Consider the following 20,787-nt stretch of genomic DNA (forward strand, 5'->3'; position numbering starts at 1 on the left):
AGGAGGGAAATATACACTGCAGACAGCATGTGGGGAGAAACTGGATTGGGGCTGCGAAACATAACTCAAACTGCAGCGGTGATTCCAAGACTTGGGACTCACAACCAGAGTGTGAGTGGGTGATAATGGGAAGTGAGTGACCTTGGGCAAGTCATTTCACCCTCTGTCACCTAAAACACAAACTAACAGGCCGAGGCAATATTGGCACGCGAAAAACGGGCACTGGTGATCGAGCGCCTGTTTTCCTAACGCGCACCCATCCAACTCTCCCAGGTGCGCGATGCAATTGGCTAATGAACCGCTGCGTTAAAAAAGGAGGCGCTAGGGGAAATTGTGTGCCCTTAGCGTCTCCTCGGCATCGGGTGCCCAGACGAAGTGCCTGTTCATGGGTTAGGAAAAAAGCAGTATTTTCTGCTTTTCTGTAAAGGTTTGGGGGCCTCTCAAGATTTAACACCAGCTCCAGGGCTGGATTTTTGAAGGTAAAAATGCGCGTGTCGGGCGCACATTTATTTTTTACATAAAGAGGTACTAGCCAATAGCCTCATCAACACGGTATTTACATGTGATGAGTGCTATTAGCTACACGCTGGCTTGGATGCGCTAATCCCTATTGTGTAAGGGGTTACTGATGCGCATCCAAAACGTGCGTCCAAATGTGGGTTAATCTGTGCGCTAGCATGAGCGCACAGCATTGCATCAGCCTGTTATATTGTAAGCCCTCTGGGGATAGGGAAATACCTACAGTACCTGCATGTAATCCACTCTGAAATGCCCGAAAGACAGAATATAAATAAAATAATAGTGATAGGTAGTGCCGGGAAGAGAAAACTGATTATGCATTATTTTCCTCCCCTCCCCCCCTCCGGCTAATCAGTAGTTTCAGGGTGACCTCAAATCAAAAGGTCCTAAGTTTGCCCATCAAATACTCTTCTTACGTCCATAACTGGTTAAAAGACAGGAAACAAATAATAGGACTTAATGGCCAGTTTTCCCAGTGGAGAAAAGTGAATGGTGGATTTCCCCACAATTCATTATTGACTAATGCCATATTTTATTTATTTATTTATTTGCTTTTATATACCAACATTTGTTGTTTGTACATCACATCAGTTCACATCATAACAACTGGAATAGTATGACAAGAGGTCATACTATTTTACATTTTAACATTAACTGTGATTAGTACTCTCTGGATTTGACCCAGCAACTATGGAATTCTAAAGGAATTACTGGGCCTTCCTAATCAACACTGCAAATCTTTGGGTATTGCTGCTCAAGCGTCCATACGGGCCTATAAGAGGAAGTCATCTAGGCCTGGCAGGAACACTGGCCACATGGCCTGAACATTTAGGAGAAGCATCAGCAACACAGCTCAAAACAGGACTGGGGCAGTGACTGGTCAGTTTGCTAAGAAAAAAAGAGTGGTGCAATGTTAAGAGTGTAAGCCTGCATGGCAGGAAAAAAAAAAAGAGGCGTCTTGGCTGCATAGGACTAAAGGATGAAGCTGCTGCTGGTGGGTTTAGATGGGAGAGGAAGAGAAGTGTGTGTGGTCATGTATGTAGGAGAGAGTAAGTGACTAGGCATACGGTATGTGTGAGAGAGTGAATGTGGGAGTGATGGGGATAAGTGGGTATCTGGAGGGAGTGAACATAGAAGAGGCAAGTGGGCATATGTGGATGTGTGTAAGGAAGAGAAGTGAGCTTGAGTGTGCACATGTCAGTGTCTTAAGAGAATGTGTGTAAAAGAGCAGAAAATAGTTCAGGACAATCTCAGGGTGACTGGAAATCAAAAGTTCCCAGGTAGATGAGCAGTGCTAGTCAGCCTATTCCTTAAAGATCTGGAAAAGGGGGACTGGTGAGTGAAGTGATCAAATCTGCAGATGGCAAAACTATTCAGAAAAGTTTAAGAACATGCAGAATGTAAGAAAATATAAAATAACTTTGCGACACTGGGGGAACCGGGCATCTAAACGGCAGATAAAATTTAATGCGCACAAGTGCAAAGTTATGCACAATAAAAAAAAAATCCATATTTTAGGTACACGATGCTGGGTCCCACATTCGGAGTAACCAAAAAGATCTTGGAGCCATCGTGGACAGTATGTTGAAACCTTCAACTCTGCGCGTTCAGTGGTAAAAAAAAAAAAAAAAAGGCAATAGAATGGTAGGAATTATTCGGAAAGAAATGGAAAATAAACCTTGAGAATTGTGTGAAATTCTGACCACCACACCATCTCAAAAAGAATATCGTAGAACTAGAAAACAGTACTGGTTCCTCTAAAGATATTAGATCTCATCAGTGAAAGGAGAGATGATAAAAGAGTTTTAGCAAAGTAAGAGTGCGGCCCAGCACGCCGTACACGTGTTCTCATGTCACGTTCTGGACGCTAAGTCGCTTCCTCTCTCAAGCCGCAGTGCTGAGGTGGCAGCCAGGGACCCTTTCGGACTCAGTTCAACGCCATCACGCCAGCCGGCGACGTCACGGCGCACTCAGGAAGGGTGGGGAGATGGCGGCCGGGGGCGCTCTCGGACTCCGTGCAACGTCGGCACGCTAGCGGGTGACGTCATGGCGCGCACGGGAGAAGGGGGAGTTGGTCGACGCGGTGCACCTTGGGCCAAAAATGAAGATGGGGTCGCGCGCGCGGCGGGTCCCCCCTACACCGCAGGGCCCCCGAGTAACAACAATAGACCGCTGCCCGGGGACCATGTGAGGCCTCACAGCCCACAGCATGGATAGGAATTACCCAGCTCCCAGTTTCAGCGACCAGCTGTCTTCCGCAGGCCAGCCCGCCGCCTGGGCCTACGAGCGCAGCGCGGGCACCGTCAAGCCTAGGTAGGGAGGCGGGAAAGGCCGGGACCGAGCCGGAGGCCCGGGCCCTCTCGTGCAAGGGTGCACGGTGCACGTATCCGCCCACTCCCGGGCCTCCCTTCGTGAGCTGAGCCAGAAGGGAAGGGGAATGAGCGGCTGCATGCACCGAAGGCGGGGCCTTGCTGCTGTGCCGAGGCTAATGTGTTCCTACTGTCCAGACCAAACTTCTTTATGCAGCCTTGGGGGGGGGGGGGGGGTGTTTCCAGAGTCCCAAACCGGTACATACGTGGGAATGTAGGCCGAACCTTTCTGGTATCACTGACAATAGGTCGTTTGTTCCAGCTCACCTGGGCTTAACGAGGGGTGTTGGTTCTGCTCATCCCTTAGAAATGTTAGTGGTTTGCAGGTCAGGAATGTTGAGCAGTTTTTCCCCTCCAGAGAGAAATCAGCTGTTTCTTTCCTGGACTCGATTGTTTGTCTTCAGTATGGAATGGTATAGTTGGTCCTGGAGGTCCTGCACAAAACTGGAGTCATAGTAGGCTGTGATACATTTTAAAGGATCCACAACGATGTTGTAGGTGAATTTTTAAGTGGTTTTAAAACCACTTCAAACAAAGTATCATGACCTGTAAAGATGACAGGTTTTCCATATTTACATGTGGGCAAAAATTTCCTTACTGAATTTCATTGTTTCTAATAGGCAACATTTGTTTTCATTAGCTATTAGTGCTACAATTTTTCTTTAGTCAGTAGAAGCACATTTTACTATCTCTTTCAAGTAGTTCTTAATGCTGAGTTAATTCAGCAAAACATAGTTTGGATATCTGTACCCTGTATAACACTTGCTTACGACACATTCACTTAACTGTCTCTCAGTATCTTTCCTTAATTGGCGATGTAAGTAATGTGTAAGAGCCAGGAGTTGATATTTCACCCATAGATTAAAAAGATTTGATGCACTTATCCTCAATTGTTTGTTGCAAAAAATTGTAATCCTGTATCCCACCAAGTTAAGGCATCATGTGAAAAGGCTGACTGCAAGATTGTGGCGTTTCAAGTAGTGGAAATATAATATACAAAAAATTGCCAACCCAATTTATTTCATATCGAATGCCATACTCTTAAGGTGTGACCTCTACTGATTGCTCTGGCCAGATTAGCATCTTGTCATTTGTAGCAGTGCAACTAGTCCCAATCCCTTTGACTTAATTTCTTCCAAGGGGAACCAAACTGGGGTCTTAAACATGACAATTTAGCAATCCAGAAGTACATCTGACAATCAGGATGGTCCATGCCACCTGACTCTTTCAGATTTAATAATTCTGAGTATTGTAGCAGCATGACAGCGACCTGAAGCACAACGCCAAAGCTATACTGGCATGGCTAAGAAAGAAAAAGGTAAATTTCCTGGAGTGGCCCAGTCAAAGCTCCTACCTCGGTCTAATTGAAAATTTGTAGTGTGATTTGAAGATTGCTGTTCATCAATGCTGCTACCCTTGCCCCTACCAAGGAGGCTGTCAGAACTTGAACAGTTTTGTAAAGAAGAATATTCTAATATTGACAAATGTAAGAAATGCAAAGTTGGTGAAAACATATCCCAACAGACCTTTGGCTGTAATTGCTGCCAAAGTTCTTCCAGCAAGTATTGACTTGAGGGCAGAGGCTTACCCAGTTGGATTTGTTGTGTGTGTTGCATGTGTCTGTGCTTTGTTCTCCAGTAAAATACAATATTTTTGGCTTTGACAGGTGTGGCATATAGTGTGTGGAGTGCAGAGAAACTGCTCATTGTTTTATTGGTGCTCAAGTCTGATGCACCAATACAACAAAATGTGAAAAATGTTCAATGTGGTGTAGACTTTCTATAGTCTCTATATCTTTACAGACATGGTATATATTATATATATCTATTAAAAAGATCCAAAACTTTCAAAAATATTACTTAATGCTTAGAACCGGATATACTAAAGAGCTTTTCCTGTTTTGCATCTATGGAGAAAATACTTAGTATCTGGGCCTTTTGATGGGAATGCATAATAATTTCCAAATATTGAACAGGTTTCTCTTCCTACCCACCCCTTCCAGTCTCGCTCATCCTCCCCATTGAATAAATAAGGCTGATGCCCTTCAATGCCTTGAATGTAAGGGTTTTAAATTTATTGTGCAAGAAAACTGGAAGTCAGTGCAATGAGGCAAACAGGGAAGGCCTCTTCCCATTTTCTGAGGCTGGAAATTGTTCTGGCAGCAGCATTTTAAAATATCTGTAGTTTGATTATTGACTCTTGAGGTAGTCCCATGTAGGTGGCATTGCAGTAGTCTAGGTATGTAAGTACCGCAGTTTGCATAACTGTTTTGAGATCAGTTTGTTGCAGAAATGGTCACAGTTGCGTCACCATGTGGAGAAACCAAAAGTCTTTTATTTTATTTTTTGTCATCGCTGCTGCTACCAAGGTCAGAACAGTCAAATATAACTCTTAGGCTGTTGATTTTTTTGTTGTGCTCACAGGATGGTTTTCTAGAGGGTGGGGCTTAAATTATGAAAGGATGCCCACCCAGCGGACCTCTGTTTTGTCTTTTCTTATATAAATAGTCATCCAGATTGTGAAAACCCCTAGTCATTGGCTGGGGTATGCTATTGTTCCATCCTAAATATCTGAGAGAAGAAGGGAGAAAGATCTGTGTATTGTCTACATAGAGAATTGAGAAGCATAATTATGACTTATACATCTCTAATTATATTATAAGAAGATGATTTGAAAGTATCAGAAGCCACTGGTGCTCCTTGTGACCTTGGCCAAAGTCACTTAATCTCCATTTCCTCAGGTTCCCACTTAGATTGTAAGGTCTTTGGGGCAGGCACTTTTTGTACCTGAAATTTTGCTAATGCTGTAAGCTGCCTTGAGCATCATTTTGAAGGGCAGTCTAAAAATTGAAATTAGTACAATATCTGACTATTATCTTTTCATTTTTCTCTGTAGTTTAAACTATGGAGCAGAAACAGATCTTCTTCACAGACAGGCTTATGCAGTGTCTCATCAACTCCCTGGGTATGCCACCACACATCATCCCACTGGTAAGAGTGTTCATACTCAATTGAAGAACATAGATAACTAATTTATTATGGGAACTGGATTTTGATTGTAATTCTGTATTAAGATTTTATCATGCCTAATCTGAGGAAAAGATTGCATTTCTTTTCAAAAGAAGCTAGTGAGAGTAGAAGAGTGAAGACAGGTAACAAGGTTGGGGATATTTATGGAGTCAGATTGAGAGACACGTCAGACCAAAAATACTCTTGAATCCCATATGGCAAACAGTCATGGAGAAGAATCTTTTGGAAAATAGCATGGTTATTGCACTATAGGTTACGTTTTTGTACAGCTTGACAGTTAGACCCGCTCGTAACCATCAATTTGACTCAAAAAGCAGAAGCTGCAGTTGAGAATCAAGCCTGGGTATTGCGTAGTGCTTGGCCAGCCTTCACCTGGAAGTAGTGGGTTTATTTCCATTTCCTTTTTGAAACCAGGGACCCTGCCATGTTTTTCATACTGCTTTATTTTAATCCTGATATGGGTGGATAAAAAGAGACCACTATAACCAATCCAACACTAAAAAAACTATTGCTAGGAGGAGTATGAGAAATTCATTCTTTATCAGATTCCTTGACACACAAACAAGCCAAGGGATAGGAGGTGATGTCCTTTCGTGGATTCCAAACTGTTCCAAACAGTTTTCTCAGTGGAAAAGGGCAAACAGTGGAGCGCCTCAGGGATCTGTACTTGGACCTGTGCTTTTCATTATATATATATCGCTCCATGGTGAGACCGCACCTTGAATACTGTGTAAATGATCTGGAAAGGAATACGACGAGTGAGGTTATCAAATTTGCGAATGATACAAAATTATTCAGAGTAGTTAAATTACAAGCAGATTGTGACAAACTGCAGGAAGACCTTGTGAGACTGGAAGATTGGGCATCCAAATGGCAGATGAAATTTAACGTGGACAAGTGCAAGGTGTTGCATATAGGGAAAAATAACCCTTGCTGTAGTTACACGATGTTAGGTTCCATATTAGGAGCTACCACTCAGGAAAAAGATCTAGGCACCCTAGACATTAAAATTGTCGACTCAGTGTGATGCAGCAGTCAAAAAAGCAAACAGAATGTTAGGAATTATTAGGAAGGGAATGGTTAACAAAATGGAAAATGTCTTAATGCCTCTGTATTGCTCCATGGTGAGACTGCACCTTGAGTACTGTGTACGGTTCTGGTCACCGTATCTCAAAAAAGATATAGTTGCACTGGAGAAGGTACAGAGAAGGGCAACCAAAATGATAAAGGAGATGGAACAGCTCCCCTATGAGGAAAGGCTAAAGAGGTTAGGGCTGTTCAGCTTGGAGAAGAGACAGCTGAGGGGGCATATGATAGAGGTCTTTAAAATTGAGAGGTTTAGAATGGGTAGATGTAAATCTAAATCCTTTTCTTCCTGCTGATTTCAGATTTGCTATTCAAGCACTGGGCTAAATTATATCAACTACTCCAACTGTCTACTTAGGTCTCCCTTTCTTCACTATGCTACAAAATGCAGCTGCTAGAGTCATCTTCGGTACTAAATTACGAGACTGCAACATATCACTCCAGACCTCTCTTCTTTACACTGGTTGCAGGTTCCATTTCAGGTCACTTTTAAGAATTCTGAAATGTATCCATAAAGCTTTACGTTCTGATGCCCCTGATGCTTTCACTCCTTAAAATATACAGATCCCGTGTTCTTTGCGCTCAGCAGATCAAAACCTCCTTGACATTCCCATCAGTAAACTGGTGCACCAGTGTGAAACTATAAAGCGTACCTTTTCTATAGCTGGACCACTAATGTGGAATGTTGTCCCATGATTTTAAGGAAGGAGACTTGTTTTGTCACCTTAAAGAAGCATTTGAAATTATTCTTGTTTAAACAGGCATATGAATCTCCTGGCAGCCTTTTTTTTTTTCTTTGCAACTCTGTATCGATTTTATGTTGTATTGATTGGTTATTGTTCTAATTTGTACACAGCTTTGACCGCTGGATATAGTGCTTTATAAAATGTGTAAATAAAACAATTGATGCTTGCTTCAAATTTAAAAATAAATTTAGAATGTCTCCAACATTTGATTTTGTTAATAATGTGGATCATCACTGGTTTACACGTGGATTTGCAAGCTCTTTAGAGAAGGGACCTGCTTCAACTACTGTGTTTGTGTGACTTGTGTAGATTTCTCCTTACTTCTGGATTTACTATACTGCACTATATATATTGTCAATGCTAGAGAAAATTAGCCCAAGGGCATCCCCATCTTATTGAAAATTGCTCTTTGCTAGATAAGAACATAAATTGCCATACTAGGTCAGACCAAGGGTTTCATCAAGCCCAGCATCCTGTTTTCCAACAGTGGCCAAACCAGGCTACAAGAACCTGGCAAGTACCCAAATATTAAGAAGATCCCATGCTACTGATGCCAGTAGTAGCAGACACCATTCCCCAAGTCAACTTGATTAATAGCCGTTAATGGACTTCTCTTATAAGAATGTATCCAAACCTTTTTTTAAACCCAGCTACATTAACTGCACTAACCACATCCTCTGGCAACAAATTCCAAGGATTAATTGTGCACCGAGTGAAAAAGAATTTTCTCTGATTAGTTTTAAATGTGCTACTTTCTAATTTCATGTAGTGCCCCGGAATCCTTCTATTATCTGAAAGTGTAAATAACAGTTTGTTCCATTTTCTGTCTATTTATGGTTTGTGTTTGTCATCCTGAAGGCTATGAAGTCATTTCTGGCTTCTGATTTGTTTGCACAGTAGATGCTCTCTGTAGGCCAGTAACACCCTGGCGTCTCAGCCAGGGCCCTGACCTTAGTTGTTGTAATCCTAATATAATTTGTTTGAACCATATGCATATTTTTGGGAGAGGGCAGAGTATAATTACAGTATATAAGGTGCATGTTCCTTGTTTATCATTCAGTATTTTTAAGTAGGGCATATAATTCTCTTCTTTTACAATATAGGGCTTTCTGGAATATTCGATACCAGCATGCATGGTGTGGTCAGTAACACTACAGAAACTTCCGTGATGAATTTTCTCACTGCGATCGAATCTCGCACTGCTCAGGCTGCTTCTTCAGGAACTACTCTCTTACCACAATTCAGGGCTACATCGTGGCAGCCAGGTGATCTCCTATAGGCTTTGCCTTTTTAGATTACAGGGGGTGGAGATGTTAGTACTCAAGTAAATTTCTAGTGATAGAGATTCTCATCTATTTTAACTAGAGGAAATCCCATGCCATATTCTGAATATTATGCCACTTTCCCAAATATGTCACACTTTGAACAGCAATTGAAATTTAAGCATCAATAATGCCCATTTTAAAGATTCATCTGCTATTAATAAGTTTTATTTCTGTATTAAACTCACTTCAACGCGGAGTCCATTCACATAAAGCTGGAAGTTTTACTGTAACACAAAGCACTTTAAAACTAGTTCTCTTAATGTAAATAAATGAGCAATAAACCCAAACTATTTACATTTAAAAGGGCATCTGCTGTTTAATGCTTCAGGTAGGTAGCAATTCTGCCTTCTATCAATGAAGCATTTTACTTTAAATATAAATTGTTTTTAATTCTTAAAGCATTCTGCTGAGTTCCTGAGAGTTGCTGAAAGCATCACAGATTTCCTTAAATGATGAGGTGTTCATGCTGAGTGAATCGCAGCTAGTGTAGGGCAGCTCTGATCTGTGCAATTTCCCATACATGCCTCTCCAGAGTGTTTCAGGAAGAATAGATGGTGTGAATTACTGCATGCTGTGCTGAGCAAGAAAACTAATGTATTTGTAGCTTTATTATACATATGGGTTTCCTCAAAAACTGTGATTGGGTGAACGCGCAGATAAAACTAAAAATGAAAAACGAAAAGCTTACCTTTCCTAGCATGTAGCCAGATGGCCTCAGGATTAATGGGTTATGTGCTCCCCTGCCAGCAGGCGGAGTCAGATTTCAAAGTTGACATCACCCTAGATACGCCCCTGCAATGACCTCAGCCCTTCAGTATTTCGCCGTCTCCAGCAGATACTAGACGTACATCTCCCTATGGGGATTGCTGTACTTTTTGGAAAGAAAAATTCTACATTTAAATTGTAGAAAAAAATTTGAGCCCTGCTGTCCTGCGGTGATACCTAAAGGTCCCGTCCCCCCCAGGTGAGGTGATTTCAGAGATCCCTCAGAGGTGTGGCCAGTTCCTGGCGTGGACTTTGTTGCTTAAGCAGCTGAAAGGCAGTGGGTACAGGAAACTAAGCATGGTGGTGATGGCCAAAGCTCTTCCTTCCCCCCGCCCCAGCAGCCGGAGACCATCTCTGTACTGAACCCAGGTAAGTATAAAAAAAAAAAAAAAGAGAGAGATGTACCTCCCAATTCAGAGACATTTGGAGGGGTTTTGGTAAGACTTCCTCCGGCCTCCTTGCTCGGCGTGCCATAACGACGTCGTTCCTGATCCCATTGGGGTAAGGGGAAATGGGTTTTTAGTGGGTTGAGCAGCCTCCTGGTGGGCTAGGCCCCACTTTAGGCTAGTTCGGCACACACTGCGTAGTAGGCTGTGGCGGTGCCGTCTTTGTGTGTACCGTATTGTCCTCCATAGAACGTCAGCATGCACTGTGTGCATAACTTTGTGCGCGTACATACATGCATAACCTACTAAGCGCAAAATACAGGTAAAGCCGGATGCACAGGCTGTGCGTGCGCCTCGCCACATCCCGCCTAGGTGCCCAAAATCTGAGCACATAAAATTTTAAGTGCAAGCCGACAGAACAGACAGTTACTGCCGCCAGTGGCTCCGGCAGCCAAGAAACATAAGCGCTATTCTCTCTGAAGCTGCTTGTCGTTTTAAGGCTTCACGGTCTGACCTGGATTCCAACTTTTGTCAGCACTGTGAGGAAGCCCAGGGAGAGTTGGCCTCCCCAGACTTTGCTAAGCCTGGCTCCTCCCATTTAGAGGATGGGTTAGCCACAGCCTTAACTGGAAGTACTCTGGATCTGAGTACCCCCAGGATTGGGTTATCCATGGGAGAGGGAAATTTAGCAGCACCTTCCCCAGTACCTCTGGGCTAGGCATGGACCCAGCCGCCTTTTCTTGGGTGGAATTTTTCCAGGGCCTTCAAGCCTTCATACAGACGCAGTATACTACCTTACTTGCCCCTGTCCGGCTGGAAACTCAGCCAGTAAGCTCTCCCAGTCCTATCGACAGACCTTAAGGCATGCCTCTAATCACCAAGGGTATTCCTGGCAGGGACCTAGATGGCACAGATGAAGAGGAGGATACAGACTCCTTGGAAGATGAGGAAATTCCCCCTGGTTTAGAACCGTATCGGACCATGGTACAGTTTTTCCATAGAGACAAATTGCCGGCCCTGGTTTCCCAGACCCTGAAGATGCTTGGGAGTTCCTGGGTTGGACTCTGATGGAACCAAAGAAGAATCCCATTCTGATTTCCCTATGGAAAGCCTCTTGCTACTTCCCAGTACTGGGTGCCATCCAGGAGTTGATTGACTTGGAATGGGATGCCCCAGAAGCAAGTTTTAAAGAGGGATGAGCATTAGAAGCTCTATACCCACTGCATCCAGCAGTGAGAGATGCGCTGGTTTGTGCCATCTCTAAGCAAACTGTCCCAGGGAGGGAGGAGCAGCAGCCTTAAAGGATGTGCATGATAGATGGATGGAGTCCATCTTTAAACAGGCCTTTGACACAGTAACAATGATGTTACAGATTGCTTCTTGTTGTGCCCTCCTAGTAGCTCGTTTGTGCCTACTCTTTCAGGAGGTGGTTGACTTGGTTATGAATTCCCCTGCTGCCTTTTTAGCTGACGTGAGCTTGGATCTAGTCTGTACTTCGGCCAGAGGAGTGGCCTCGGTGGTGTTGGCCAGAAGACAGCTATGGCTGCGAAACTGGTCAGCAGACTCAACCTCCAAGGCAGATCTTACAAAGATGCCCTTTAAAGGATCACTCCTTTTTTGGAAGCAAATTGGAAAAGCTGGCCAGTAAAAGGGGCAAATCTCCAGTTCCCCAGCTACCAGAAGATGAGAGAGCAGTTACAGCGCCCCTTGCCTATGAGGGGTCAATCCAGGGGCTCCCAACGCTTTCGCCCCTACAGAAACTCAACATTTCAGAGGTCTGTCCTTTCATAGTCGACAGCCCAAGAGAGGAGGCAGGCTCTGGTTCAGGTTCATCCCGAACCCCCCCAAAGAAATTTTGCCGATCCACCCTCAAAACAAGGAGATAGGGGGTCGACTGTCCCTCTTCTACCAGAGGTGAGTCGAGATCACTTTGGACAATTGGGTACTGGAGGTCATAGAAGGATATGCGCTGGAATTTCACAGCACTCCTCGAGACATATTCATGATGTCTCCTTGCCTCTCCCAGCACAATAAGCAAGCAGTGGAGACTACTCTTTTAAGGCTCCTCAGGATGAGGGCTATAATCCCAGTCCCTGTGCCCCAGAAAAATATGGGGCACTATTCCATCTGTTTCATCGTACCCAAGAAGGAAGGTTCCTTTCACCCCATCCTGGACCTCAAGAGCATTAACCGACACTTATGCGTGAATCAGTTCCATGAGAATGGCCGTACAATCGAGAGTTCTCCCTGGACCTATCCGAGGCCTACCTACATGTTCCAGTCCATCAAGAACACATTTTCCTATGCTTTGTGGTACTGGGTCACCATTATCTGTTCTGGGCACTGCCCTTTGGCCTAGCCACTGCCCCCAGAGCATTTTCCAAGATTATGGTAGTCGTAGCGGCAGCATTGAGAAAAAAGGGAATCCTGGTGGACCCGTACTTGAATGTACAAGTCCATGGAAGAGAGTCTCTGGGTGACCAACAGGGTAACCTCCTTTCTTCAGGAACTCGGTTGGGTCATAAACCTGGACAAAATCAGTCTCAAGCCCTCCCAGTCCTTGGAATATCTGGGAGTCCGGTTTGACACCAAGCAGGGCAAGGTCTTCTCTCTGACCACTTGGATAAGGAAGTTGATGTCCCAAGTACATCAATTGATGAGCATGATATGCCAGACAGTGTGAAGTCCTCCAAGTTCTCAGTTTGATGGCGGCAACCCTGGAGGTAGTGCTGTGGGTGAGGGCACAATATTTAATGCAATCTATCCCATGTTCTCTTACCCCTTTATTCCCTTGTTAACATGTTTTATCTGTTCCATGTAAAGCGCCATGCATGGCGTATATTTGCGTTACACTGTGAACCGATGTGATATCCTGGATGAATGTCGGTATATAAAAAATTTTAAATAAATAAATAAATAAATGTGACCACTTCAATGCTCACTACTGTCACATTGGAACCCACGGTCTCAAGATTTTTCGATTCGCCTCCACTTACTGATAGGAGTATGCTCTCGGCTCCAGTGGTGGCTGCAGGCAACTCATCTGAGCAGGGATGTACCTCTGTCCTCTCCGAACTGGCTGGTCCTCACAACAGATGTGAGCCTCTGGGCTTCGGGAGCTCACTGTCAAGAACTGACAGCCCAGGGACATTGGACCAAGGAAGAGGCCTTCTGGAACATCAACCACTTGGAAGCCCGGTCAGTCAGATTGGCGTGTCTACAATTCCAGGGTCAAGCGGTTCTTGTAATGGCAGACAATGCAACGACGGTAGCCTATGTTAACCACCAAGATGGAACCAAGAACCAGCAAGGTAGTCTTGAGTTTCAGTTCATTTTGTTGCCATCCCTTGATAAGCACAAGGGCGTAGAAGAATACTGCCTCTGTCATTTGAATGTCAGTAGACGTTTGGTGTGGTATCTGGAAGTTTCAGAACCAGTCTGAAAGACTGGCTGCCTGTTTGTCCTTCACGGTGGAAGGAAGTGGGGCGAACCAATTTCGCGGACTACCTTAGCTTGTTGGATTAAGGAGCTGGTTATGGAAGCCTATATGGAGGCAGGAAAGCCATTATCTTCTCAGGTTAAGGCTCATTCCACTAGGACTCAGGCAGTCTCATGGACGGAAGTTAGACTGCTGTCTCCTGTTGATATCTGCCGAGCGGCGACGTGGTCTTCCTTGCACACCTTCTCCAGGTTCCATCGCCTGGATGTACAGGCCCGAGAGGATTCAGCCTTTGCAAGGGACTGCTGTTAACCGGACTGCTGGCAGCCTCCTATCCTGATCGGGAGTAGCTTTTGTTCATTTCATTGGTCCTGAGTCCATCTGGCTATATGCTAGGAAATGGAGAAATTACTTACCTGATACTTTAGTTTCCCTTAGTGTAAACAGATGGACTCAGCATCCTGCCCACGGCTGCTTAAAAACAGTGCTAAAGATTCGCCTGTGGAGTGGATATAGATTCCAAGGGATTACGGGTAAACTGTCATCCAGTCCCTAGATCAGGGCATCTATAATCTTACTGGGGTTCAGTGTTTGGTTGAGTACAGTTACGGTTATCTGTTTTTAATCATATTTTAAATCACGTTTTTTTCAATAGTATGTCCACAGTGGCTTTTGAAGAGAATACTGAAGGGCTGAGTTCACTGCAGGGATGTATCTAGGGTGACGTCAGCTTTGAAATCTGACTCCATCTTCATCTGCTGGCAGGGGAGCATAATCCATTGGTGTTGAGTCCACCTGTCTACACTAAGGAAAATGAAATTATCAGGTAATTAATTTCTCCATTATATAAACAAAATCCATTGACAAAATGTGACAGTACCCCGCTATCAACTCTAAAGTATGTTTTGCTTAAAAACAAGTAGTGCCAAATTATCACATTTTATTCAAAACTATTAATCTAAGAACCATCTAAGTAGGGAAATCAAATTTGGCAAAAAAACCGCATATCAATTATTTCATATCATGTAACAAAGTTTATAAAATGTGAGAGACTTCCAAAAACGAAAGAATCCAAGCAGCGTTCTGGTGTTGGGGTCATATAGCAGAGTTGGCATCTAAAGTTTCCTACAGATAGCTGCATTGATGCAAATATAGTGGGGGAATTTTGGTATATGGTGTTCCTTTACTGTTCAGACCTTCATTAAATACTGTGATTGTTGATTTTTCTTTTTTTATTATGATGATCTATTTGCACACTGCAAGGTTGTTAAACAGGTCTCCATTACATCTGTATTCAGGAGTGGAAAATTCCTGGATAGTTAAATAGTAGCACCTGGTGTATGCTGCTGGCCTGAGCCCAGGAGAAACAGCTGCCCTCTGCCTACAGAGAAGAAAGGATGGGAAAGACCAAAAAAACCCACATCCAAATATTAGATAAAATTTAAAAAAATCCAGAAATGCCAAAAGAGAGAACCACAAAATAAGCAAGTTACAAGGAAAACTATTTATTTTTCCTTAGCTTGAGTTTTCTATATACGTTTGTTCTATCTATATTTAACACAATATCCAGAAAAGGAAAGCATTTATTTGCAGTTATTAATCACCTTGCTTAGTATGCAATCCAAGACAATTTGCAGTATCATTCTGTTAGTACTTAAATTTTTCAGTAAGAATGGAATTTCAAGCTTTTTTAAAAATGAATTGCACTCATATACTAGAATTTGGGTTTGAATGACTTTATAGTATAGCAAAAGTACGTTATAGGCACACAAACTGTTTTGAAGAACTATACTTGTACTACTTTACTTGCCGATGTGCAGATATTTTATATTTGAATAACAGCAAGTTGCAGTAGGCCCAACGGGGGAAAAGTTTTCTCCAGTTCTGTTTCCGAAGGAAAACCCATTGATTTGTTTGCCTGGCACAGAACCTGGTTCATGAAGGTTCTTTTTTTCCAATTCTTTATGGGGGAGGGAGGATGCTTAGTGAATCAGGCTCATAGTATTGATCTTCCACATATGCTTTTTGCAGCATGAGTGTAAAAACCTGCTCACTTTAACTGCCAGTGCAACCAAGAGAAAAATACATGCACTGAAATGTGTCCTGTTAAAGTAATTCTGAATTGCACTGAAACACATTATGTCTGTATTCAGTCTTTGGGCTTTTAAAGTTCTTTAGGTTCTACAGTAGAAGGAACCGTTGTTCTGTTCTTTAACCATGCTATTCCTGATTTCGTTTTTCAAATTTCTGTGCTGTTTCTTGGGTCTGAATACCAGTTAGCTAGTCAGATTGCTTGACTGTAGGTGTCTGTTTTTTAAACAGGATATGAATAATTGATACATACACATTTTAAGAATTGAAAGCAAATGGATAACTTTTTCATCTAAATGTGGATAGATGAGAATTTAAAACTTATAAACTACTTTTTCTGGACAAACCTGTATAAAGCAATGTACAATGTATGGTTACAATAACATACATGGTACTGTGCACATTTAACTACTCATCCCTTAAGGTATGTGTAGATAGATTTTGCCACATGGAATGTTTGTTATGGACACACGGTTACTTAATATTTTTCTCTTTGGCTCTTACAGGTATGCATTCCTCAACGGAATTATTTGTTACTGGAGCACTACCAACATCTGGAACATTTCCACCAACGTCTGCCCTCTCAGCCTATCAGCATCCAAATACTTTCACTTCTAGAAACTTTGTCACTACCCCATCTCTAACACTTCAGGATGCAACTTTCAGTGCTACAACCAATGGTCTTCTGACTCATGACCCTATACTGCAGATTAAAGCATCGTCTAGCCCTGTCCCAACTGCTTTGGCATTTGATCGCCTTGGGAGTGCAGTTTTAAGTACCAGCATACCCCCTCAGTCTTCAACATATCGATCAGCTCAAGAGTCGGCACCCCACCTCTTGCAGCCTCAGTTTAGTTTGTTGCCTTCAGCACTTGGAGGAGTGCAGCAGGCTTCCCAGCCATTCAGTACTTCAGTCTTTACAGGTTCCACTGCCTCCATTGAACGAGCACTTCAGCGTGAATGTAGTGTTATTAAACACCATCAGCGGCCTTCCAGTACACTGACTGTTTCTCAGCATTCCTTACCATGTTATTTATCAAGTGGAATTAGCTTTCAGGATACACTGAGGCAGTCCACGCTGACTTGTAGTCCATTAGGAGATATTACTCAGATGAGTAATGGAGGACCACATCAGAAGACCTCTCAAGTTTCAGTGGAACTTACTCAGTCATACCCATCAGTCATTCCATCGCCTGGATATCCGCTTTCTTCAACAAAGGCAAAAAACTGTGCAGTAAAACAACCCCCAAGATCATCAAAAAATCCTAAGCCTCAAAGCGTAGCCTCTCCTACGCAGGCACCAAGTTACCCCAAGTCTGCGCAAAACCAGAGTTCTGTGATAGCAAGTCAGACGCAAATCCATGCAGCAGCACAGCTACCGAGTCTTCTGACAGTCAGCCAGTCGCAAAAGTTCATTTCATCCCAGTCACCAAATATTCCACCTGTCAGTCATGCTCAAGGGTTCTCATCCAGCAAATCAGAGACATTGCCTTCCTTATATAAAACACTGACGTTACTTTCTACGCCATCACAAACCATAACTTCTGACAGTCCAACACTAAGTTACTCTTCTGGTCAGCAACCTGTACCTCCTTCAGCTACAGATGAGAACTATTCTGATCAAACGAGGGATCTGCCTTCTGCTAACCAATCTCAGAGTTATCCTTCCAGTCTCTCTCAGGGTTTATCTCCAGTTAGCCAATCGCAGGTCAGTTACTCATCTCAGTCACAAATTTTGTCAGCCGTTAGTCCTTCAGAAAGTTATACTTCAGGGCAAAATTTGACAATAGCCTCACCTTCGCATTCTCTTCCATTTTCTTCTTCTCAAGTACAGAACTTGTCATCATCTAGTCCATCCCAGAATTACATTTCCTTGTGTGCTTCCCAAAATACTCAAACACAGAAATCACCACCTCCACAAAAATTTTTGCCAACTGTCCAGTCTAACTTTACATCTCCAGTTCATTCACAGACATTACAGAGTAGGTCTGCCTCCAATACAAAATCCTATGCTAAAAGGAAATCTGATTCCAATTTGTTTGCTTCCTCAAAGCATGACGATGAATTTCCAATACAGGATTTACAGGCATTACAGCAAGCTTCTCTTGAACCTGCAACTCAGACACTGGTTGAAGGTGAAATTGGTGACCAGGAGGAGGCCTACAGGGTGTCTAAGGCAGATGACAGATATCCCCAAAGTGTAATCAGGAGTCACTCTCGTCTTGAGGATGAAGTTGGGCTAACTCTTCAAGGGTGTAAAAAAGATGTGGCACATCACATCAGCATAGCTAGTCATGATATTAAAAAGGTAGCTAATTTAATGCAATCATCCCAGGTTAATGTTAGTGCTAAAGAGTTAAGTCAGCAGCAGCCTCTTGTACATAAGGTACATGAAACAAAAATCACAGAACATCAGGATCAGATTAGCAGCACATCAGCCCAAATTCAGGCTCATGCAGCAAGACAGGCTCAGCAGCTACGGTTGCCTAGTGCACAGGTACTTTTAGAATCTGCTTGTGATTTACACATTCTTCAGCAATCAATGCTACAATCAAGCTTAGGACAAACAAAGACATCAACACAAACGCATCAGATTCAGAGTCCTCAACAGGCTCAGTTTCTTCAAATGGATGGCCATATTATTCATAGTAATGGCGGTCAACCTCAACTCTATCCTCAAACCTCAGATGTTATGAAAATTAACATTGCAGAGCCCTCAAAACATTTGCAGCAACATTTGACTACAAAAACTAATTTCAGCCAGTCAAATCAACATGATTCCAAGAATCAGTTTGTTTCCCTTGGATCGGTTTGTTTCCCGGATTCAATTCTTCTTACCGATGAAAGGAATATTTTGTCAAATGTTGATGATATCCTAGCAGCTACAGCAGCAGCTTGTGGGGTTACACCACAGGAGTTTGCTAAATCTACGTCTAATGAAGAAAACCCATCTCTTGAAAATGCTGAGGATTCTAAATCTCGTTTTCAGTCTATAGACCTTAGACGTTTGAGTCCAAACTTCAGTTCTTCACCAGCCATGGTTGCTAAGCTACAAAACATGCATAATCTTTCTGTAAATGGAAGCCAAATGACAGTAAACCTTTCCTCAGTGTCTTCTCTACAGTCAAAAAACATAATCCTTGATCAAACAAATATGGAGGCTTCTGATCAAACTATACGAATAGGCTCTCCATCGACTGGAATTGCACACAAGGAGCAAGAACAGATTTCTGCTATTGTTAAGAAACGGTCTAGCACTAGCCAAGAATCTGAAGAAGATAATGAGATTCTAGGTAATGGCAGAGCAGAATTTGCTTCAAGTGGCAAGAGTCTTAGTGAAGAAAGTGCCACATCGGACAATGATTTCAATATGAGTATTGATGATGGTAACCAGACTAACGGTCTACTGCAGCCAAAAACTGAGCTCCAACCCTCTCTTTGTTCTGGTGCTAAGGGTGATGATGAAAACCAAGGTATGACACTAGAAAGCCATCAAAAGAGAGAAAAAGGGAAAATACAAAATAAGTCAACTGCAGAGGATGAGAGTGGTACCCAGAGGCAAATAAAACAAGCTTGTCAAAGCAAGCGTCCAAATTCAAAAGGAACTGATATGTTTTTTCCACTTTCTCCCCACATTGGTGAAAGTCATGATGGTTATCAGCATGAGGAAAGAATAAGGCAAAAAATCAAAGAAGTAGAGGAAAAACAGCCAGAAGTTAAAATGGGATTTATTGGATCATTTTTAGACTTTTTAAAATCTGGACCCAAGCAACAATTTTCAACTCCTGCTGTACGGATGACAAACCGCAATAGGCGACAGTCTCCACTGATGGTTCGGGCAGCTCAGCCACCACCACCAAAGCCTCAGCCAGTGCCTCCGGCTGCCATGGAGGCTAGCGCTACAAGTCCACCCAAACCAGCTGAAGAGGAGGTGAAGAAAAACTTGGAACCTTTGCCTTCGTTTTCTTCTGATGACGAGGAGGATGATTCTGTAGGCGGCAGTAATGATCTTCAAAAGAGCATCTCTACAGCCTTGTCTGCTTTAGATGATACTGCAGATAAAAAGAACAGATCAGGTAAAAGCGTTTACCAAGAGCCTGATATTCAAAACATGCTGAACACTACTTAGCTGGATAAGCAGCGGCCGCCACTCAGCCGGATAAGTGACTTATCTGGCTAAACAGTTAATGGGATAGTCAGTGGGTGGGAAGTGAGTGTAATTGGGTGGCTGTACTTATTGGGCTAACTTAGCTGGATAAGTAGCGATATTCAGATTTTAAGTTAACTGGATAAGTTAGACCTGCTTCATAGCCAGGTAAGACATGTGGCTAAGTAGCAGCAGATGGGATATTCAGCAGCAAAACCATGCTGTCGAATATGCATGTAAATTATCTGGACAGGTCTTATCCAGCTAACTTGTCTGAATAGTGATGTCTGAGTGTATTGACCTCTGCAAGATACAAACATGTACAACATCTTTGAAACATACTGCACCAATTTATCATCTCAAGGCGGTGATTTCAACCACAATTTTTGTGTAGTGTTGTTTTTATTGGCATTTAATTATGTGGCAAAGCATTTAGTATCACCCTTTTGTGACTTTTTGTTTATTTTAATAATCATTTCTTCAGAGTTTTGTAGCTACTGCTTTTGAAACCTTTACTTTTTATTTTTTTTAACTCTGAATTTAATTTTCTAGTATGTGTATTCCGGCATTCTTTTTCAGGAAATATCTTGAGATAAAATGCATGTGTCTCATTTTAGAAAGGAAATAGCAGAGGCAGCTAGAAATAACTAAGTTCATGTTACACAAAAGTAAGAGAAATAGAAATTGTTTTCCCAAATGTTATTCCTAAAAATGCTTTTACCAATGTTTAAATATAAATACAAGCAAAGCTTGAATATCCGACAGATCTCCTTTTCAGGGAGAGTGAAAAATCCCCGTCTTCAAGGACTTTGGTAGCAAAACAAGCGTGGGTACTTGGAAGGGAAATATCGATTTAAAAAAAAAAAAAAGCACAGCTTCCTTCTA

General features: G+C 42.7%; 1 protein-coding gene across 4 annotated transcripts in view; it reads left to right on the top strand.

Annotated features, from left to right (window-relative positions):
• The first annotated feature begins 2,573 nt into the window (after nucleotides 1-2,573).
• QSER1 (glutamine and serine rich 1) overlaps nucleotides 2,574-20,787 on the top strand; it is a 43,268-nt gene continuing 25,054 nt past the window's right edge. The window contains exons 1-4 of one of the 4 annotated variants that reach the window (XM_029582117.1): nucleotides 2,574-2,832; nucleotides 5,784-5,878; nucleotides 8,853-9,014; nucleotides 16,262-19,831. In XM_029582117.1, coding sequence (XP_029437977.1) covers nucleotides 2,729-2,832; nucleotides 5,784-5,878; nucleotides 8,853-9,014; nucleotides 16,262-19,831 — 3,931 coding nt within the window. In that variant the 5' untranslated portion in view covers nucleotides 2,574-2,728. Of the gene's footprint in view, nucleotides 2,833-4,002; nucleotides 4,207-5,783; nucleotides 5,879-8,852; nucleotides 9,015-16,261; nucleotides 19,832-20,787 lie in introns of those variants that run through there. The other 3 variants (XM_029582119.1, XM_029582118.1, XM_029582120.1) reach the window with 3 other exon arrangements.

The sequence above is a fragment of the Rhinatrema bivittatum genome, chromosome 17 (assembly GCF_901001135.1).
Source record: "Rhinatrema bivittatum chromosome 17, aRhiBiv1.1, whole genome shotgun sequence".
In the NCBI taxonomy this organism is placed as follows: domain Eukaryota; kingdom Metazoa; phylum Chordata; class Amphibia; order Gymnophiona; family Rhinatrematidae; genus Rhinatrema; species Rhinatrema bivittatum.